At 41.4% G+C, this 23,148-nt stretch overlaps 1 protein-coding gene across 1 annotated transcript; it reads left to right on the forward strand.

The window, feature by feature from the left end:
• The first annotated feature begins 447 nt into the window (after positions 1-447).
• SAYSD1 (SAYSVFN motif domain containing 1) lies at positions 448-19,838 on the forward strand. The gene is made up of 2 exons (XM_079933572.1): positions 448-727; positions 6,021-19,838. The coding sequence occupies exons 1-2, from the start codon at positions 521-523 to the stop codon at positions 6,369-6,371; spliced, it is 558 nt and encodes a 185-aa protein (XP_079789698.1). The 5' UTR covers positions 448-520; the 3' UTR covers positions 6,372-19,838.
• Positions 19,839-23,148: the final 3,310 nt, after the last annotated feature.

Raw genomic sequence — 23,148 nt, forward strand, 5'->3', positions numbered from 1 at the left:
CACGGCAGACGAGTGAGAGGTCTGAACAGACTGCCTGCCAAATGATCAGTGAGAAAGCAACCTTCCAAAGTGCTAAGATTGGCAAACCGGCTAAAAGGAAAAGGGTAGGCTGTATCCTGCCTTCCTTCTGACACCAGAACATCCCACAGACCACGGGCCTTCTTCAATGCCCCAGGTCCAGTTTCTCAGTCTCAGTCTGCTCAACTGCTAGAGGATACTCCACCTGTTAGGGAGCAGATCCCTGAAGTGAGATGGAGCACGGCAGAGCTGAGGCCGGGGCGAGGACGTGAACACCGCGTCCACGCGTTTGGAGGGAACAACTAGCTGTATACTCAGCTCACTGAACGTCACAAACTCGGCGAACGCCCGGCCTGAGCCCCAGGCCCACAACGCGCACGCGCAGCATACAGCCGCCGCTACGCAGGCGCACTGCAGCCTTGAGCCGGGCAAAGCCGGGACAGGTGCCCCTGCGAGCGGGCGCGCGCGCGTTCTCGGGAGCGCGGGAAACGGGGTGCGCGCTATGGAGAGGCGGTTAGCTGAGTTCCGGGAGGCCCGGAAGCGCGCCGGGCTGGCGGCCGAACCCAGCACTTCGAGGCAGCGTGCACAAACCTCGGGAGAGAAGGCGGAAGCAGCTGCGACTCCAAAGGCAGCCCCAGGCTGGCTAAAACGGTTCCTGGTGTGGAAACTGAGGCCCGCGAGTGCCCAGGCCCAGCCCAACCTCGCTCAGGTGAGAGAAACGAGGCCTCACCCCCGGGTACCTGGCTTGTGAGCCGCCGACTTGGCCTCTCGGGCAGCTCCGCCGAGGCCCTGCCGAGGCCCCGCCCCGCCACCACGTGGTGGCAACACCCCCAGCCCCCCACCTCGTCGCGTCAAGGAGCAGCCCGCCCAGCCAGCCACGCTCCCTCCATAGCTTCCCAGCCGGGCCTTCGGTGGCGGGGCGGGGCTGCTGGCGCCTCCCGCCAGCTCGGGGGCGGGCCCTCGCGTCTCCAGCCTCTCGCATGGGCCCCGATGAGTGGCTTCCACGTTTTCCTTCCAGTCCGCGACCCACGCAGCTCCGACTCCAGGTTTGAAGGGAGGGTCTAGGATCCTGGAAGAAAGGACCTCTGCCCTTGTGTTATTCACAGCGAGTTGAGTTATCGTTGTGCCCCCGGTGGCTTTGGGAAACCTCTCCACAACGGTGTTGAGTCACAGCCCTCTGCTAATGGAGGGTAAAAGGTCTAATTGGATTCTGATAAAAGGTGGCAGTAATTAAAGTTTCATTTGATTTCGCATCTGGGCCACATGCAGCCAGTCACCCAGATAGCCTGCGCTTTAGAAATGGCATTTGAATACAGAACTCGCAAAAGTGTGGTAACTGTGACTGCCATGGTGGCATGTACCTTTGTCTCACTATTGAACTAGCAAGCCCTATTCAAGTTTAACAATGAATGTTCAAGGCGAAGACAATATATAGATTAGTATGATATCCTTTTCACCCTGTGAGTCTTTGGTAATTTCCTATTCACGTCTCGGTATCTTCGTTTTCACTCATGAGTAAGGTGGCAAGGTGATGACTTGAGTGTGAGATTGGAGCATCTATGTGGGAATACAGGACAAAACATCAAGGGGATATCTGTGCTGTGAGGCAATCTGTGACATGGCCTCTGTCTCTCCCAAGTGTAGTAACAGCCAAAAATTCCTTTTGAAAATTAAAATGTACCTTACTCCTCTTAAAATTACTTCAGTTCATCTATCACTGGACCACATCTGGTTTTAAGGATTTTTTTTTTTTTTTGTAATCAAGGAGAGCTTACTGTTACTCAGTTTGGATTAGATATTATTCTCCATGACACTCAGGGTTCCAACTGACTTGTAGAAAGTGAGTGCAGCAGATTTCAAACAATCCATTTCCTTGCATGCAGTTTGTCTCAGGATGACTTTATTGTTGATTAGAACTCACTGCGCACAATTGCTTAGGATTTTATTTATTTATTTAAAAATAAATTTATTTTATTTTTGGCTGTGTTGGGTCTTAGTTGCTGCGCATGGGCTTTTCCCTGTTGGGGCGAGCAGGGGCTATTCTTTGTGGCTTCTCCTTGCGGTGGCTTCTCCTGTTGTGGAGCACAAGCTCTAGGCACGTGGGCTCAGTAGTTGTGGCTTGCGGGCTCTTGAGCACAGGCTCAGCAGCTGTGATGCACGGACTTAGTTGCTCCATGGTATGTGGGATCTTCCCGGACCAGGGCTCGAACCCATGTCTCCTGAATTGGCAGGCGGATTCTTAACCACTGCGCCACCAGGGAAGTCCCTGGTTAGGATTTTAGAATCCATTTCCTCTACCTCTTTTCCTCTCCCAGTTACAAAATAGTATCTAGTCCACACAATGAGGTTTTGACTGTATGTCTCATTTCCAAAGGAATATGAGATCATTGAGTTGGATCCAGAGAAGCTGAACTTGGAGAAAGTTTTCATTATTAAAAACCCAAAAGCTGATGGCCTGACAAAGGATTGAGAGGAAATGCTGGACCTCCAGTGCTTCTTATTAATTACTCTGTTTTTTCATGAGGAACTTTGAAGCTCATTTTCATTGACTCAGCTACCATTCCTGGGTTTGTTGTGGTGTGAAATTCTCATTAAACTGCTTTTTTTCTCCCCTAATTTATAATCTATCTCTACCTAATAATTTAGGTGGCACACAGTGGCTTGTCAGAGATTTCTTTAACCTTCTGTTTCTAATTGCTGCTTTTTGCTGGCCATTGACAAGGAAGCATCCACCTCCTCCTTCCCTCACTCTCGAATTTAGCTTGGGGAAAAGCAGTCCACTAAAATAAAATATTTCTTTCTGTGACAAGCGTCTACCACATTAGGACAGATATGCCTGTAACTTTAAAAAAATCCTGCCAAGCCCCCCACCCAACCCCCATCTCCCTCCCAGGCCCCCAATGCATCATCTAGCCCCAAGGTCCATTGCCCACAGTCATCCTGCAATTCCTCCCCTCCAAGCCTTGCCTCAGGTTGGCCCACTGCTCAAATGCTCTCCTTCTTTGGCGTCACCTGGCCAAGCACAGCCTTTGCATCACCCCCTCAAATCCAGGAGTCATCTTTTAACTTTTCCCTTTCCCCGTCAGCATTCACTGATTCAGTATAATCCTCTCATGTGCCCACTATGTTCCAGCTGCTTTCCTGTATCCCAGGAGACAGTGTGATAAAGACAAAGCCCTGCTCTCACAGAACTTGCCTTCGAGTTGAAAGAACAGAATGATGAATGCTACAAAAAGGTGGGGGGGACCCAGGTGCTGTGATAGTGAATCGGGGGTGAGGGATGCAGAGTGCCACTTTAAATTGGGTGGGCAGGGAGGACTCACTGAGGAGGTGACCTCACCTTTTTCATAAGAAGGAGCCACTTTTGCAGAAGCCTGGGACAGGCCAGGGGTCCATGTGGTGACCTTTTTACTGAGGTTTGTAGAAGAGGGAGCCAGCCAGGTGGTGTGAGAGGAAGGGGCTTTCTTCTCAGAGGGGAACCACGAGTGCAAAGGCCCTGAGGTGGGAAGCAGCTTGGCATTCAAGGAACGGAATTCCCTTCCTTTAACTGCACCATATGTGCTGTGGTGACTGTGGTGACCACAAACGCTTCCACACACAGCTTTTACAGCAGAAGGCACACTGGTTCTAAAACAAATGCCAAACGAGGCAGAGGAATTTCCTTATCCCCCCTCTTTGTTTGTTCCCTTTTCCAGTTCATTTAACCCCCTACCCCACCTCATCTCCTTCTAGCTCTCTAACCCTTCCCCTTACCACCCCCCGTAAAGGCCCTAATTAAGTAAAAAGGGCTCTGGAGGGAGATCATCCTAGGATGCTAGACCAAACTCATCTCTGCCTGTCACCAGCCGTGTGACTTTAGGGGAGTTGCTTACACCTCAGAGTTTTCTTATCAGTAAATTGGGAATAATAATACCTGCTTGCTGGATTACAGATCAGGCATCTTGAAGGCACTCAGTAAATGGTGGCCATAGCATTATTCTTGTTATACTCCCTCAATAATAAAATGAATTCAGTCTACTGTGAGTTTCAAGTCGTACACATTTAAGATGTATTCTGTATCCATCATTTCTCTCCGTCTTCCATGTCACCACCCTGATCTCTGCCTGATCCTGTCTTGCTGGGCCTCCTGCATGAGCTACTAACAATTTCCTTTCTTCTACTCTTGCAGCCCATTTTCTGCCTGGCAGCCAGAGTAGTCTTAAATATTAATCAGATTGTATTAGTTCCCTGCTAAGACCTTCAGTGATTTCCCTATTGTGCACACTGGTTACATCTGAAAGGGACATTTATTTGTTTAATAAATGTGTGTGTTTGTGTGTGTGGGGGGTTGTTGATTATATGTGAAGAACCTTTCCAATCTAATTGAAAAGGTAATAATTACAATATTGATACTAAAAATCAAGGGTTGAAAAATATAGAATTTCTGAAGCAACATAAATCAGATGACCTGTATTTTTAATTGAGACCAAATAATATTTGTGGTCCCTTTTCAATTGCCACGTGAAGGATAAGAGATATAATTGAATAAATGAGCTAAAAGTCTGCTATGTATTGAGAACTTATGTGTGGGGTACTGTGTTTGGCTCTGGAGACACCAGAAGATAATAAATGGTAGCTTGGGGCCTCGTGCAACAGTCTAGGGACACATGTGACCTGTATTAAAAGAGAGACACTTGAATGACGAATAGTTTGGTGCTGAGAAACAGCCATTCAGAGCTCTAGGTGGCAGAGGGGACACCCTCCTTGATGGCCCAGGAGGTCAGGGCATATACAGTTCACCAGTCATGCTTGCCTGGAGGAAGCAAGTTGCTGAGGAATGGAGAGGACGCAGAGGCTATTCCTGGCCACCGAGGGGCAATGTCTCTGGGTCCTAAGACCAGTTGAACTGGAGTAGAGTGTTCATTTATAGAGCAATAGATGGTGGATCATGTTGTTCAGAAAATTTTTAGACCACTGTTTTACAAACTGCAAGTCATGACTCATTAGTGGGTGGTGAAATCAATTTAGAGGATCTAGTCCTCTGTTAAAACTAAATTTAAAAAAATAGAATAGAAAATCAAAGCTTCATATGTAAGGAAGGTATTTGTTGATTTGTGACCTTTTTTTCCCCTGATATATATGTGTGGGGTTGCAGTACAAAATGTCTTTCTTATTGTGGGTCATACCCAAAAAAGTTTGCAAAATACTGGACTGGAGATCAAGCACCCTAAAGCTCCTTAAGTACCTGTGTCTCCCATTAGCACACAGCGCAGGGGCCTGTGTACTGGCATTTCTGTCTGTTGAGTGAATGCAAGGCCTTGGATTCCAGCCCAAGGAGTTTAAATTTTAACCCGTAGGCAATAAAAATTTGTCAGAGGTTTGTGAGCAGGGGGTTGATGGGTGTTTTAGCAGATCCGTTTAGCAGCTGCACATAGGATGGTTTGGGGAGGGAAGAGTTAGGAGGTGGGGAGTCCAGTTAGGAGATCCTGGGGGTGTGTAGGATGGTCACAGGGGATGGAAAGGTTGTGGCTATAACAGTGACTTTCTTTTTAATGTGTGGAAGGGATTTTTGTTTCCTGTTTCTGGTGTAGTCTTCATTTTAGAATCATGTCACTCAACAAAATTTTAGCTCCTCTAGACAAAGCAGCAAACATACATTGATTCTGTGTGGGAAGCATGTGGTCACTGCCTTATCAATTACGGGGGAGTCTCTGTACCAGGCAAAAATTAGCTCCTGTTAGCAACAGATTAATCTGAGGAAATGTCTGCCTCAGATGGGAATCCCTCTGAACGCTGTTAAGGATTTCATCGGCTCACGTCTCACTGATCAGTTTTGATTCTGTTGGAGCAGAATGCATAGGAGCTCTTTGGAGATGGTTGTCTTAGAGAGCAGGGCCAGAAAATAGACACAGATGAGCCAGAAGCCTTTCCTGAGCAAGGACAGCTGTCTCTCCAGATCGGTTTTGATCCTCCCGGCCCCACTGCCCATTATTCTTACTTTGGTTTGTTTGTGTGTGTCCTAGGGAGCGGCTCGGCCTGGGGGCCGCGCGTCACAGCCACCGGGGAATCCAGCCGAGCGTCCGCCGGCCCCGCCCCCGCAGGACCAGTCTCTCCTGACCAACATCACCTTCTTGAAGGTGCTCCTCTGGTTGGTCCTGCTGGGACTGTTTGTGCAACTGGAATTTGGCCTGGCCTATTTTGTCCTGTCCCTCTTCTACTGGATGTATGTGGGAACCCGAGGCCCCGAGGAGAAGACGGAGGGGGAGAAGAGCGCGTACTCCGTGTTCAACCCGGGCTGCGAGGCCATCCAGGGTACCCTGACTGCGGAGCAGCTGGAGCGCGAGCTGCACTTGCGACCCCTGCAGGGGAGATAGGACCGGCCCTGCTGTCGGCTGGCCTCCCAAGGTCCTTTCACCCCTGGGGCACCGACTTGTGGGTTTGACTAAGGACAGCTTGCGGGTCAGTTCTGTGACCCCGCAATTCCACACTCTTTCCCCGATTTCCTGCTGCAGTTTTATATCAGAAGTTCTTTTTGGTTTTGGTGAAACTCCCAGGAAGACATTCACTGTGGGTCTGATGCAATTTATAAAAAGAGAGACGCTTAAGAAAGGAGACCTGTTTGTCTCTTTATTTGAGAGAGGTGATTTTTAGAGCACTAAGAGGGCATTGGGGAGATAACTTTAAAATACCCAGCTGTTTGAAGTAATCGTTTGGTACATCAAGACTGTATAAAGTAAATATTCTCTTTAAATCTTTTTAAAATTAATTTATTTTTCATTGAAGTATAGTTGATTTATAATGTTGTGTTAGTTTCAGGTGTTCAGCAAAATGTTTCAGATATATATTCTTCTTCAGATTCGTTTCCCATATAGGTTATTATAAAATATCGAGTATAGTTCCCTGTACTACACAGTAGGTCCTTGTTGTTTATCTATTTTATATATAGTAGTATGTATCTGCTAATTCCAAATTCCTAATTTATCCCTTCCCCCCGACCTTTCCCCTTTGGTAACCATAAATTTGTTTTCTATGTCTGTGAGTCTGTTTCTGTAAATAAGTTCATTTGTATCATTTTTTAGATTCCACATATAAGTGATAGCATATGGTATTTGTCTTTCTCTTTCTGACTTAACTTCACTTAGTATGATAATCTCTAGGTCCATCCATCCATGTTGCTGCAATGGCATTATTTCATTCCTTTTTATGGCTGAGTAGTATTCCATTGTGTGTATATATATCACATCTTCTTTATCCATTCCTCTGTTGATGGACAATTAGGTTGCTTCCATGTCTTGGCTATTGTAAATAGTGCTGCAGTGAAGAAGGGTGTAGTGTGTGTATCTTTTTGTTGTTGTTGTTTTTTTGTTTGTTTTTTTGAATTTTATTTTATTTTTTTATACAGCAGGTTCTTATTAGTTATCCATTTTATACGTATTAGTGTATATATGTCAATCCCAATCTCCCAATTCATCACAGCACCACCACCGCTCCCCGCCGCTTTCCCCCCTTGGTGTCCATACGTTTGTTCTCTACATCTGGGTCTCAGTTTCTGCCCTGCAAACCAGTTGATCTGTACCATTTTTCTAGGTTCCACATATATGCGTTAATATATGATATTTGTTTTTCTCTTTCTGACTTACTTCACTCTGTATGACAGTCTCTAGATTCATCCATGTCTCTACAAATGACCCAATTTCGTTCCTTTTTATGGCTGAGTAATATTCTATTGTATATATGTACCACATCTTCTTTATCCATTCATCTGTGGATGGGCATTTAGGTTGCTTCCATGACCTGGCTATTATAAGTAGCGCAGCAGTGAACATTGGGGTGCATGTGTCTTTTTGAATTATGGTTTTCTCTGGGTATATGCCCAGTAGTGGGATGGCTGGGTCATATGGTAATTCTATTTTTAGTTTTTTAAGGAACCTCCATACTGTTCTCCATAGTGGCTGTATCAATTTACATTCCCACCAACAGTGCAAGAGGGTTCCCTTTTCTCCAAACTCTCTCCAGCATTTGTTGTTTGTAGATTTTCTGAGGATGCCCATTCTAACTGGTGTGAGGTGATACCTCATTGTAGTTTTGACTTGCATTTCTCTAATAATTAGTGATGTTGAGCAGCTTTTCATGTGCTTCTTGGCCACCTGTATGTCTTCTTTGGAGAAATGTCTATTTAGGTCTTCTGCCCATTTTTGGATTGAGTTGTTTGTTTTTTTGGTATTGAGCTGCATGAGCTGTTTATATATTTTGGAGATTAATCCTTTGTCCATTGATTTGTTTGCAAATATTTTCTCCCATTCTGAGGATTGTCTTTTCATCTTGTTTGTAGTTTCCTTTGCTTTGCAGAAGCTTTTAAGTTTCATTAGGTCCCATTTGTTTATTTTTGTTTTTATTTCCACTACTCTAGGAGGTGGATCAAAAAAGATCTTGCTGTAATTTATGTCAAAGAGGGTTCTTCCTATGTTTTCCTCTTCCTATGTTTTCCTCTAAGAGTTTTATAGTGTCCGGTCTTACATTTAGGTCTCTAATCGCATGTATCTTTTTGAATTATTGTTTTCTCCAGGTATATGCCCAGGATTGGGATTGCAGGATCATATAGCAACTCTATTTTTAGTTTTTTTGTTTTTTGTTGTGTTTTTTATGGTACACGGGCCTCTCACTGTTGTGGCCTCTCCCGTTGCGGAGCACAGGGTCCGGATGCGCAGGCTTAGCGGCCATGGGTCACAGGCCCAGCCGCTCCGCAGCATGTGGGATCTTCCCGGACTGGGGCATGAACTCATGTCCCCTGCATCGGCAGGCGGACTTTCAACCACTGTGCCACCAGGGAAGCCCTATTTTTAGTTTTTGAGGAACCTCTGTACTGTTTTCCATAGTGGCTGCACCAATTTACATTCCCAACAACAGTGTAGGACGGTTCCCTTTCCTCCACACCCTCTCCAGCATTTATTATTTGTAGACTTTTTGATGATGGCTTTTCTGACCAGTGTGAGGTGATACCTCACTGTAGTTGGTGTTTTTTTCTTTTAATTTATTTTTGGCTGTGTTGGGTCTTCGTTTCTGTGCGAGGGCTTTCTCTAGTTGCGGCAAGCGGGGGCCACTCTTCATTGCGGTATGCGGGCCTCTCACTATCGTGGCCTCTTTTGTCGTGGAGCACAGGCTCCAGACGCGCAGGCTCAGTAGTTGTGGCTCACGGGCCTCATTGCTGCACGGCATGTGGGATCTTCCCAGACCAGGGCTCGAACCTGTGTCCCCTGCATTAACAGGCAGATTCTCAACCACTGCGCCACCAGGGAAGCCCCGTCATTGTAGTTTTGATTTGCATTTCTCTAATAATTAGTGATGTTGAGCATCTCTTCATGTGCCTTTTGGCCATCTGTATGTCTTCTTTGGAGAAAAGTCTTTTTAGATCTTCTACCCAGTTTTTGATTGGATTGTTTGTTTTTTTGATATTGAGCTGCATGAGCTGTTTTATATTTTGCAGATTAATCCATTGTCAGTTGCATCGTTTGCAAATATTTTCTCCCATTCTGGAGGTTGTCTTTTTGTTTTGTTTATGGTTTCCTTTGCTGTGCAAAAGATTTTAAGTTTAATTAGGTCCTGTTTATTTTTGTTTTTATTTCCATTATTGTAGGTGATGGACCTAAAAAGATATTGCTGCGACTTATGTCAGAGAGTGTCCTGCCTATGTTTTACTTTAGGAGATTTATAGTATCTGGTTTTACGTTTAGGTGTTTAATCCATTTTCAGTTTATTTTTGTGTATGGTGTTAGAGGATGTTTTAATTTCATTCTTTTACAGGTAGCTGTCCACTTTTCCCAGCACCACTTATTGAAGAGACTGTCTTCTCTGTTGTACATTCTTGCTTCCTTTGTCATAGATTAATTGACCATGGGTGTATAGATTTATTTCTGGGCTTTCTATCCTATTCCATTGAGCTATATTTCTGTTTTTGTGCCAGTACCATGCTCTTTTGATTACTGTAGCTGTGTAGTATAGTCTGAAGTCAGGGAGACTGATTCCTCCAGCTTTCTTTTTCTTTCTCAAGATTGCTTTGGTTTTTTGGGGTCTTTTGTGTTTCCATACAAATTTTATTTATTTTTTTGTTCTAGTTCTGTGAAAAATGCCATTGGTAATTTGATAGGGATTGCATTGAATCTGTAGATTGCCATGGGTAGTATAGTCATTTTGACAGTATTGATTCTTCCAATCCAAGAACATGGTGTATCTTTCCATTTGTTTGTGTCATCTTTGATTTCTTTCTTCAGTGTCTCATAGTTTTTGGAGTACAGGTCTTTTGTCTCCTTAGGTAGGTTTATTCCTAGGTATTTTATTTTTTTTGATGCAGTGGTAAATGGGATTGTTTCCTTAATTTCTCTTTCTGATCTTTTGTTGTTAGGGGTAGAAACGCAACAGATCTCTGTGTATTAATATTGTATCCTGCAACTTTACTGAATTCATTGATGAGCTCTAGTAGTTTTCTGGTAGTGTCTTTAGGATTTTCTGTGTATAGTATCATGTCATTTGCAAACAGTGACAGTTTTACTTCTTTTCCACTTTGGATTCCTTTTATTTCTTTTCTTCTTTGATTGCTGTGTCTAGGACTTCCAATACTGTGTTGAACAAAAGTGGTGAGAGTGGGCATGCTTGTCTTGTTCCTGATCTTAGAGGAAATGCTTTCAGCTTTTCACCTTGAGTATGATGTTAGCTGTGGGTTTGTCATATATGACCTTTATTCTGTTGAGGTAGTTTCCCTCTATACCCACTTTCTGGAGAGTTTCTTTTGGTTTTTTAAAATCATAAATGGATGTTAAATTTTACCAGAAACTTTTTGTGCATCTATTGAGATGATCATATGGTTTTTATTCTTCAACTTGTTAATGTGGTGTATCATACTGATTGATTTGCAGATATTGAAAAATCCTTGCATCCCTGGGATAAATCCTACTTGATCATGGTGTATGATCTTTCTAATGTATTGTTGGACTCAGTTTGCTATTATTTTGTTGAGGATTTTTGCATCTGTGTTCATGAGTGATATTAGCCTGTAATTTTCTTTTTTTGTGGTATCTTTGTCTGGTTTTGGTATCAGGGTGTTGGTGATCTCATAGAATGAGTTTGGAAGTGTTCCTTTCTCTGCAATTTTTTGGAATAGTTCCAGAAGGATAGGTGTTAACTCTTCTCGAAATGTTTGGTAGAATTCTCCTGTGAAGCCATCTGGTCCTGGACTTTTGTTTATTGGGAGTTTTTAAATCACAGATTCAATTTCAGTACTTGTAATTAGTCTGTTCATATTTTCTGTTACTTCCTGGTTCAGCCTTGAGAGATTGTACCTTTCTAAGAATTTGTCCATTTCTTCTAGGTTGTCCATTTTATTGGAATATAGTTGCCCATAGTGGTCTCTTACGGTCCTTTGTATTTCTATGGTGTTGGTTGTAACTTCTTTTTCATTTCTAATTTTATTAATTTGGGCCCTCTCCTGTTTTTTCTTGATGAGTCTTGCTAAAGGTTTATCAATTTTGTTTATCTTTTCAAAGAACCAGCTTTTAGTTTTATTGATTTTTTCTATTGTTTTTTTAGTCTCTACTTCATTTATTTCTCTCTGATCTTTATGATTTATTCCCTTCTACTAACTTTGGGTTTTGTTTGTTCTTCTTTCCATCGTTGCTTTAGATGTAAGGTTAGGTTGTTTATTTGAGACTTTTCTTATTTCCTGAGGTAAGCTTGTATTGCTATAAACTTCTGTCTTAGAACTGCTTTTGCCGTGTCCCATAGGTTTTGGATTGTTGTGTTTTCGTTTTCATTTGTCTCTAGGTATTTTTTGATTTCCTCTTTAATTTCTCCAGTGACCCATTGGTTATTTAGTAGCATATTTTTTAGCCTCCACATGTTCGTGTTTATCGCAGGTTTTTTCTTGTAGTTGATTTCTAATCTCATAGCATTGTGGTCAGAAAAGATGCTTGATTTGATTTCAGTTTTCTTAAATTTACCAAGGCTTGCTTTGTGGCCCAGCATGTGATCTATCCTGGAGAATGTTCCATGTGCACTTGAAAAGAATGTGTATTCTGCTGCTTTTGGATGGAACGCTCTATACATATCAATTAAGTCCATCTGCTCTAATGTGTCATTTAAGGCCTGGGTTTCCTTATTGACTTTCTATCTCAATGATATGTCCATTGATGTAAGTGGGGTGTTAAAGTCTCCCAGAATTTCTTATATATGTTAACATTTGCCTTATATATTGCCATATATAATTTACACCTTATATATTGAGGTGCCTTATATAATATTTGCTTTATATGTTGAGGTGCTCCTATGTTGGGTGCATGTATATTTACAATTGTTATATCTTCTTGGATTGATCCCTTTATCTTTATGGAGAGTCCTTCTTTGTCTCTTGTAACAGTCTTTATTTTGAAGGCTCTTTTGTCTGATATGAGCATTGCTACTCTTTTGGTTTCCATTTGCATGGAATACCTTTTTCCATCCCCTCACTTTCAGTCTGTATGTGTTTCTAGATCTGAAGGGGGGCTCTTGTAAACAGCATGTATACGGGTCTTGTTTTTGTATCCATTCAGCCAGTCTATGTCTTTTGGTAGGAGTATTTAATCTGTTTACATTTAAGGTAGTTATTGATATGTATGTTCTTATTGCCATTTTGTTAATCGTTTTGGATTGTTTTTGTAGGTCTTTTTTCTCCCTTTCCTCTTTTGTTCTCTTCTCTTGTGATTTGATAATTATTTTCAGTGTTGTGTTTGGATTCCTTTTTCTTTTTTGTGTGTATATTACAGATTATTGGTTTGCAGTTACCATGAGTTTTTGATATAGAAGTCTGTATAAATACATGATGTTTTAAGTTGCTGATCTCTTAATTTCAAATGCATTTCAAATATCCTGCATTTGTACTCTGTTCCTCTCATGATTGCTGGCTTTGATATCATGTTTGTGTGTGGATAATTTCCGGCCTTTACTGTATGTTTGCCTTTACCAGTGAGCTCTCCCGTTTCGTAATTTTCTTGTTTCCAGTTGTGACCTTTTCTACCTAGAGAAGTTCCTTTAGCATTTGTTTTAAAGCTGGTTTGGTGGTGCTGAATTCTTTTAACTTTTGCTTATCTGTAAAGCTTTTGATTTCTCCATCAATCCAAATGAGAGCCTTGCTGGGTAGAGTATTCTTGGTTGTAGATTTTTTCCTTTTATCACTTTAAATATATCGTGCCACTTCTTTCTGACCTGCAGAGATTCTGCTGAAAAATCAGCTGATAACCTCATGGGGATTCCTTTGTATGTTATTTGTTGCCTTTCCCTTATTGCTCTTATTATTTTCTTTGTCTTTAATTTTTGTCAGTTTGATTACTATGTGTCTCAGCATGTTCCTCCTTGAGTTAATCCTGCCTGGGACTCTCTGCACTTCCTGGACTTGGTTGACTGTTTTCCTTTCCCATGTTAGGGAAGTTCTCAGCTATTATCTCGTCACATATTTTCTCAGGCCCTTTCTATCTCTCTTCTTCTTCTGGGATCCCTATAATGTGAATGTTGGTATGTTTAATGTTGTCCCAGAGGTCTCTTAAACTGTCCTCATTTCTTTTCATTCTTTTTTCTTTCTTTTGTTCCGCAGCAGTGATTTCCCCCATTTTGTCTTCCAGCTCACTTATCTGTTCTTCTGCCTCATTTATTCTGCTGTTGACTCCTTCTAGTGTATTTTTCATTTCAGTTATTGTATTCTTCAACTCTCTTTGGTTGTTCTTTGTATTTTCTAATTCTTTGTTAAAATTTTCTTGTAACTTCTCACACCGTGCGTCCATTCCTTTTCCAGGGTCTTGGATCATCTTTATGATAATTACTGTGAAGTCTTTCTCTGGTAGATTGCCTATCTCCACTTCACTTAGTTGTTCTTCTGGGGTTTTGTCTTCTTCCCTCATCTGGAACATATTCCTCTGCCATCTTGTTTTGTCTGAATTTCTGTGTTTGTGGACTCAGTTCAATAGGCTGCCAGACTGTAGTATTCTTTCTTCTGGTGTCTGCCCCCAGTGGGTGAGGCTGCTCTAGAGGCTTGTGTAGGCTTCCTGGTGGAAGGGGCTGGTGCCTGCCCAATGGTGGGTAGAGCTGGGTCTTGGCCCTCTGGTGGGCAGGGCTGTGTCAAGGGGTGTGTCTAGAGGTTGCTGTGGGTTCAGGAAGTCTTTAGGCAGCCTGTCTGCTGATGGGTGGAGCTGTGTTCCTGCCCTGTTGGTTGTTTGGCCTGAGATGTCTCAGCCCTGGAGCCTACAGGCTGTTGGGTGGGGTCAGGTCTTGGTGCAAAAATGATGGCTTCCAGGAGAGCTCACACTGATGAATAGTCCCTGGTACCTCCACCACCAGTGTCCTTGTTCTCACAGTGAGCCACAACCACACCCTCCTGCCCCACTTCTTCAGGAGACCTCCAAGACCAGCAGGTAGGTCTGGCCCAGGCTCCTATGAAGTCACTGCCTTTGCCCTGGGTCCCGGTACGACAAGACCTTTTATGCACCCTCCAAGAATGGAGTCTCTGTTTCTCCCAGTCCTGTGGAGCTCCTGCAATCAAGCCCTGCTGGCCTTCAAAGCCAAATGCTCTGGGGGCTCCTCCTCCCAGTGCTTGACCTTTAGGCTGTGGAGCCTGGCATGGTGCTCAGAGCTCTCACTCCCACTGGAGAACGTCTGTGATATAATTATTCTCCAGTCTCTGGGTCACCTTCCCGGGTGGTACGGGATTTGATTACATTGTGAGGGCCCCCCTCCTACCATCTCGTGGTTTCTTCTTTATGTCTTCGGATGTAGAACATCTTTTTTTGGTAGAATCCAGTCTATTTTATCGATAGTTGTTCAGCAGTTAGTTGTGATTTTGGTATGCTTGTGAGAGGAGGTAAGCTCAAAATCCTCCTACTCTGCCACCTTGTCCCTCTTTAAGTCTTTTCATATCATATTTATTTTTCCTGAAAAGTTTAAGTTGGAAGTGTCTGGGATTTTGGGGTTTTGGGTTTTTTTTTTCTTTCTGCCTGAAGTCTTGCTTTTTTGGTCATCAGTGCTATTGAAACATGTGCTTTTCAGAAACAGGCCCCCATCGCCCATCCCCATTTTCCATGCTCCTCAGTTATTCTGCCGCCACACAGTGAAGGAAGATTAGAGAAGGCAGGGTTCTAAGTGCCAAGTGTGGGGAGTGATTTCACAAAGTCAACATTGGTAGATATGGTAAGTGGCTACTAATGATGAATTCAGCAAGAAGAAATTCTTGAGTATGTACAAAGGGGAGCTCTGGAAGGGGAGCTCCTGATTTATTGGCTGCTTGAGTTGTTTCTTATATTCTAAAGACTTTAGAGTGAGCAGTGCCTTTGACCGTGGGCCTCTGGTGGGAAGTTATGTCAATAGTGGTAATCAGCCATGCTTCGTGTTCCTGCCTCTTCCAGTGTGAAGTTAGAGTTTGGGCTCATTAAAATTGGGCAAAGCAAACCATTGAATACTTTGTTTGTTTGTTTTACTAGTCATACTGATTAGTAAGAGGACTCAAGCTTTAAAGCAATAGTTTTCTTTCCAAATTTCAGATTTTAAGCAATTAATGTCTCCTCAGTAGGTTTTCAGCTTCAGAATTCAGTTATTAATTCTTATACTGTGAAAGTAACTTTATTGTCTAGGAGACGTTACTAAATAACGGTCGTCTATTTTCTTTTTTTATTCTTGTCTGATTTACTTATAGTAAAATCTTAATTTAAATTTAACTTTTATTCATTGAATGCCAGCACTCTTCTAGGTGCTTGAGATATAATAATTTTTAAAAAGCAGGCATTTTCCCAGTTCTTGGAGCATATATTCTAACTGGGAATGGGGTGGTGGACACAATAAAACAAGCAATGCCAGTAATTGAGTGAGATGTTTTAGTTGTATCAGTAGAAGGCCTGCAGAGCAGATGTTCTCATGAATCACACTTTGTAGACAACTAACCCCATGTGTTTCAGCCCATGTTGAAAATTTACGTGCACTGCTCCTCTCTAGCCCCTTGCTGATTGGGAGTTTGACTGTCTTTCAGAGTCATCCCTTGAGCTGAAGTTTCCTGTAGCTCATAAAGAAGTCTTTTCTTCTGTGACTCCTGTGTGAACTGGACCTGTAGAAAGTATGGGAAACAGATGAACCTCTATTAAACGTGCAAGTTTCTATTGTATTTGCGATACATGATTTTGTCTCCTGATTTATTTTCTTAAGGCTTTCTCCATCTCCTTGATATTTTACTTGGACTTTTCCATTTCATAAAAGCCAGATACCAAGAAGAAATATCCTTCCTTGATCAAAGGTTCACTGCAAAGCCTAGGGCAATAAATACCGTACTAGGAAAGAATTAATTTGTATTTTAAAAAATGTATAATTCAAACTTTTACCTAAAACGAAGTGCCCGTAACTCTGAATTAGGAACATTTGGTCCAATTATTAATCCCAGCAAAGTAGAGACTTCTCTTAAGGACAGAAGAGACTCAATTTAGGAGCAGACCTCTCTAGCATTCTTTGAAAATGTAGCCATTTATAACAAGGTGGAGCCTGGATTGCCTTAAGCCCACCTTTCATGGGATTTTTCTGTGAGTGATTTGTCAACTCTCCTTGCTCACCTCTTCCCAGAGGTTGCATGTAAGGACAGCATTAACTTCTAGGAAAAGTGGGGTGTGAACCAATTAAATGCCTGACAGGGAAGAAAGGAAAGGATGCTATGTGTTTGCTGTTCTCATCAGCCCATTAAGCTTTAGGTGCAGTCTTGATTTCCTGAATTTAATTAATTTATTTATTTTTGCTGTGTTGGGTCTTTGTTTCTGTGCGAGGGCTTTCTCTAGTTGTGGCAAGCGGGGACCACTCTTCATCGCGGTGTGCGGGCCTCTCACTATCGCGGCCTCTCGTTGCGGAGCACAGGCTGCAGACGCACAGGCTCAGTAGTTGTGGCTCACGGGTCTAGTTGCTCCGCGGCATGTGGGATCCTCCCAGACCAGGGCTCGAACCCGCGTCCCCTGCATTAGCAGGCAGATTCTCAACCACTGCGCCACCAGGGAAGCCCCAATTTCCTGAATTTAGAAAGGCCTATTGATCTCAGAATTTCCACTCAGGGCCTGACCATTAGCCCAGCAAGCAGCTTCCATTAAAGGCTGCTTTGTCATCAGGGAACAGAGACCCCAGAGATGCATTCAGTCTCTATGACAGCTGTGTGCACAGATGAGGTTGTCTCTGAGTCTTGCAAGTAAACTGGTTTTTGCTTTTATTTACATTATCCCATCTTGCCTAATCACAGGGACTTTTAAATGAGCCTCTAACTGCTTATAGGGCTAGAAGAGCCCCCAAAATGCCATCAAATGTACCCACCCCCCCCTTAGGCAGGTCTGCATTCATTGCTGACTAACATTTTTTTCCCTAGTGATCCCTAAAGAAGAATCCAGGTACAAGGTTCAGGCACTTCTTAGGAAGTTCTTTACTGAAAGAACTCAGGCCATCCCAGGTTCTTTTTTCTTATTCTAATCTCAGTGGACACAGAGCATCCTCTGGACTGGTAAACCGTTACTCAGTTCTCACTTAGTCCTCTCTGTTCTTCAGGCTAAATCATCCAGTTGTACCTCTGGGACAATCACTTTCAAGCTAGCCCTGACCCATTCTGCAGGTGCAAGGTCTGGGCGGCAGTAAGTGTCCCAGTTGGTGGGTGCAGTGACTTTTCTCAAAACCTCTGGCTTTTTACCAGTGATAATTTATGCATGTATATTTTGTGCTATTGGGATTGTGCTGTGAGTCTAGTGTTTTCCACATTTTCCTTTTGACTGATCTGTGCATTAAGATTAGGCTCACAGGCTCTGTGCTAAAAAAACAAAAAAACTAGGAAGTTACACAATTGGCAGAATCAGTGATCCTCAGTTGGGCAGAAGAAAGTAAAATTCTAACTGTGTGTTTTTGTTTCCTGCCACTCACACTATTAACCTATTTATCAGCAAATATGTGTAGGTGCTCTGAGCCTGGTGCTGCTGGGGACACGTAGATGAGCCTCTCCAATCTGTGTCCACTGTAAGAGCCAGGATGCAGGGTGGAGCTGGGATGCCATGGAGCATCGTGCCACCAGGGGGTAGCATGGAGCTGCTGCTCTAAGTCGGTCCCTTTACCTCACAATTTATGGAATGTAGAAAACCCATTGGGATATTTATCTGAACCGTTTGCACTGCTTTTTCAGACTTTCTTTTCACTTTAAGATTCACGGAGGAAGGGGCTCATCAGAGGTCCTGGGAAAGGCAGAGAAAGCTATCAGAGTGATTTATACGCATACTTTAAAATAAAACACCCCCTCTCTACACTCAGCAGGCAGCATTGCAGTTGAGGGGGTCAGCGCTGGGCTTTTCCACATCTAAGCTTTGTAGGGGGAAAAAGACTAGGAACTTATACAGCTGGCAGAGAAACTCGATCCCTAGGCCAAAGGAAGTCAAATTTGAACTGTATGCTTTGGTTGCTGTCACACGTACTTTTATTTCACAGCATTGGAGCATTGGGTGGATAAAGACTTGGATCTCACTCTCAAAAAGCTGGAAAGAAGACAAGGTGAGTACACAGAGAACCACATTATAAGGCGTATAACATAATACAGATGTTTATAAAGGTATAAGTATGTGCATGTGTGTGTTGGGAGAATAGTCATCAAAAGGAGAGACCACTTTCAAATCTGACTTCTACACTACGTAGGATTGTCACTTTTTATGAAAAATACTACGTTTCCTCAAGTCATGAATGAATGTTTTGGAAAGTGTGGTCTGTGGACCACCTGTATTGGAATCTCCTGTGGTAATGTTAAAATGCAGATTCTAGGGCCCCAACCAGACTCATGACTCAATGTTTGGGGGTAGGACCCCAAGAATTTTCATTTCAACAGCCTCCCTGGGGTTATCTCCAGCTTACTAAAGATCAAGAGCCAATGAAATAAATCATAAATGTTAAAATAGGAAGAAAACTTAGTGATTATTAGAATGAAGCAAAGACAGATGGGTGTGTATTTTAAAAGGGGGCAACAAAAAAAAAAAAGAAAAGATTCAGAATAATTAAAAAAAAAAAGGGGGGCAACAGGCTTGCCATTTTTTTGAACTGTTCATTGGAAAGCAAAACTAGAGAAAAACACACATACGGCTTTTAAACGATTAGGAATTAACTCCCAAGACTATATAATAATTAAAGGTGCTTTATTTTTTGAAGTTTTAAAAAGTTATTACAGAATGAAGCACATGCTTATTTTAGAACACTTTCAAAATATAAAAAGGAACAAAGTATTTAATTTCTGTACTTATATGCATGTGTTCCAGAATTCAAGAGGTCCACAGGATATACAATGAGAAAGCCTCCCTCCCTTCATCATGTTTGTTCTTTCTCAAGCCCACACTTGATAGCACACTCTACAAACGATTCTGCCCTTCGCTTTCCTTTTTAGGAGTTTGGCTTTTATTTACATGCATTTGAAGTTTTATGTAAGAGAATGGCATGATCCAATGTCCATTTTTAAAAGGTCACCTGGGCTATCATGTGGAGACGGGATTTTCTGTGTCATTCATTCATTCGTCCATCTGTCCACCCACTCATCCATCCATCCATTCATTTACGGAGCACCTTATCTTTTTTTTTTTCCTATTGGTGAAAACATTTACATAATGTTTTATTCAGCCGTCTTTTAAGATTTTCTTAACAAATATTGACGTTATGGCAAAATGATTGGCTTACGAAATATGTTCATACATTCTACTTTTTATGGTTAAGTGGAAGATTTTTTTTGAGATACATTTTATTTTATTGAGATACATTTTAAAAATTTCATTTCATTAGTTTTTTTAAGTGGAAGATTTAATTGAGGGAAACCAATAATATTAATTATCATGATAATTAAAAACTAAAGCATAATATCCTAAAAATCAACACAACAAAAATTACAAATATTTTAGAAAAGGGACCAAATACTATCAGTAACCATTTGTTTCTAGAACAGATACACTTATGCATTCATTGATTTAACAGTTTTGGACAGCATTTTACTGAATAAAATTTTATTTTTCCCCAAATTCATTCTTTCATCAGTGAAAGAATTACAGTTCACAAATGTGACCAAATCCGGCCTAACAACCTACTAACCAGCACCTACTTTTTCAACTTATATGAATCTATCATATCTCTCCTAATCTGTTTATCCATCTGTCCATCTGTCTACCTTCCATTTAGCTGTTCGTCGTCGGGTCATGATTTCTTTTTTTTTTTTTTTTTAATATTTATTTATTTATTTATTTATGGCTGTGTCAGGTCTTAGTTGCGGCATGCGTACGGGATCTTTCGCTGTGGCATGCAGGATCTTTCATTGCGGCGTGCAGGCTTCTCTCCGGTTGTGGTGTGCAGGCTCCAGAGCGCGTGGGCTCTATAGTTGTGGGGGTCATGCTTTCTTACGAAGAGAATCAAAAGCCTAACACAGTATCTGCTGTGGACTTTGATGGAATACCTTATTTTTACAGGCCTGGTGCTGGGCTCTCAGCACACAAAGAGATAATGCAGACAAAGTTCCTTTTCTCAAGGAGCTCACAGTCAAAGGGGGGAGGCAGCCAATAATCAGACAGTTACAGTACTGCGTGGTGAGCCCTTTGAGAGTGTGCTATTTAAAGAAGGGCCAAAGCATAGAAAAGGGATATCAAAACACTTATAGAAGCAGGGAGGGCTTCCTGGAAGTGGTGACATGGTGCTGAATTTGAAGGAGCATCAGGTACTCTGCAGGGAAAAAGGGAGGGGAAAGGAGGTAGCATTTCAGTCACAGGAAACCACCTGGGAAAAAGGTGATACTCATGAAGGAGAAGAGCATGCTTGGGAAAAAGTGATGCATCCTGAGGACTTCCATTATTTCTTCCAACTAGTTGTTACATAAGTATGAAAGCTTTTGATTTTGGTGTATTAATTTTGTACCAGCTCTTCCCCTTTACTGAATTTTCTTACTAATTATAATTTTCAGTTGGTTCTCCTGGACTTTCCACATAAATAGTTAGATAATTATTTTCTTTTCAGATAATGTAAAATTTAGCTCCTCTTTTCCCGATTTTTATACTTCTTGTTTTTTCTCTTTGTCTAATGACATTGGCTAGAACGTCCAGAAAAATGTTAAATCAGAATAAGAGTCAGTGATGTCTTGTTCTTGACTTTAATGAGTATGCTTTAGTAGTTTCCCGTTAAACATACTGCTGGCTTCGGGGTAAGTGGGTGCATGGATAGACAGACTTATATCTCAAGGAATTATTCATCTGTACTTAGGTTGTTAATCTTTTTTTTCCTTAAAATAAAAATGGGTGTTGGATTTTAAGAAATCCAGTATAGCAGAGACTTGATTATGTGATTTTTCTCTTTGGTCAATTAATGTAATCAATTATGTTATAGATTTACTCATACTGAACCATCCTTTTATTCCTAGAATAAATGATGCTTTATTATAATGTACTATTCTTTTAATGTGCTGATAGGGTCTGTTGCTAATATTTTCATGAAATTTTCAATAATTTTCATGAGATTATAGTATTTTTGACCAAGTTTTAAGATATTTGAGCAATTTTCTAAATTCAGATTTTGGAATACATAAAAGCATTATTTTAGGTCTTTATTACAGATTGTCCCCTTTTACCATTATAAAAAGCCATCTTTGTTTTCTTTATTGATTTTTGCCTTGAATTCACCCTTATCTGATATTAAGACTGGCTCACCTACTTTTTTGTTTGCATTTGCTAAGTATGCCTCTGTCCATACATTGGTTTTCAGCCTGAGCTATTTTTAGTAGGTGTGTTGATTGTATATAGAGAATAATTGGGTTTTGCTTTATCATCCACTATGAGAATATTTTTCTTTTAATAGGTGAGTTTAGCTCAGTCATATTTATTGAAATCTTATTTATCTTCTCACATGTTTTGTTACACTTTCTGTTTATATTGCTTCTTTTACCATATGGCTTCTCTTTTTTGTGTGTGTTTCTTTGGATAATTTGGGGAGTTTAAATATCTGTTCCAAAGTTGTCTTTTAACTTTAAATTAATTACTTAATCCTTCATATTTTGGGGCAGTATTTATTAATATCCTATAAAAATTGAATGTAATAAGTTTTTGTTTTTTTCTTTGAATTTTATTTTATTTATTTTTTTATACAGCAGGTTTCTATTAGTCATGCATTTTATACACATCAGTGTATACATGTCAATCCCAATCTCCCAGTTCATCACACCACCACCCCCGTCCCCTGCTGCTCCCCCCCACCTTGGTGTCGATACATTTGTTCTCTACATCTGTGTCTCTATTTCTGCCCTGCAAACCGGTTCATCTGCACCATTTTTCTAGGTTCCACATATATGCGTTAATATACGATATTTGTTTTTCTCTTTTTGACTTACTTCACTCTGTATGACAGTCTCTAGATTCATCCACGTCTCTACAAATGACCCAATTTCATTCCTTTTTATGGCTGAGTAATATGCCATTGTATATATGTACCACATCTTCTTTATCCATTCATCTGTGGATGGGCATTTAGGTTGCTTCCATGACCTGGCTATTGTAAGTAGTGCAGCAGTGAACATTGGGATGCATGTGTCTTTTTGAATTATGGTTTTCTCTGGGTATATATATACCCAGTAGTGGGATGGCTGGGTCATATGGTAATTCTATTTTTAGTTTTTTAATACTGTTCTCCATAGTGGCTTTATCAATTTACATTCCTACCAACAGTGCAAGAGGGTTCCCTTTTCTCCACACCCTCTCCAGCATTTGTTGTTTGTAGATTTTCTGATGATGCCCATTCTAACTGGTGTGAGGTGATACCTCAATGTAGTTTTGACTTGCATTTCTCTAATAATTAGTGATATTTAGCGGCTTTTCATGTGCTTCTTGGCCATCTATATGTCCTCTTTGGAGAAATGTCTGTTTAGGTCTTCTGCCCATTTTTTGATTGGGTTGTTTGTTTTTTTAATATTGAACTGCATGAGCTGTTTATATATTTTGGAGATTAATCCTTTGTCCGTTGATTCGTTTGCAAATATTTTTTCCCATTCTGAGGGTTGCCTTTTTGTCTTGTTTGTAGCATCCTTTGCTTTGCAAAAGATTTTAAGTTTCATTAGGTCCCATTTGTTTATTTTTGTTTTTATTT

This window comes from Stenella coeruleoalba (assembly GCF_951394435.1).
Source record: "Stenella coeruleoalba genome assembly, chromosome: 10".
In the NCBI taxonomy this organism is placed as follows: domain Eukaryota; kingdom Metazoa; phylum Chordata; class Mammalia; order Artiodactyla; family Delphinidae; genus Stenella; species Stenella coeruleoalba.

Bases quoted from the DNA above. Each gene is read 5' to 3' on its own strand.
- SAYSD1 (XM_079933572.1), top strand. From the start codon at position 521: ATGGAGAGGCGGTTAGCTGAGTTCCGGGAGGCCCGGAAGCGCGCCGGG. The intron at 728-6,020 runs GTGAGAGAAACG...TGTGTGTCCTAG, and splicing joins CCCAGCCCAACCTCGCTCAG to GGAGCGGCTCGGCCTGGGGG.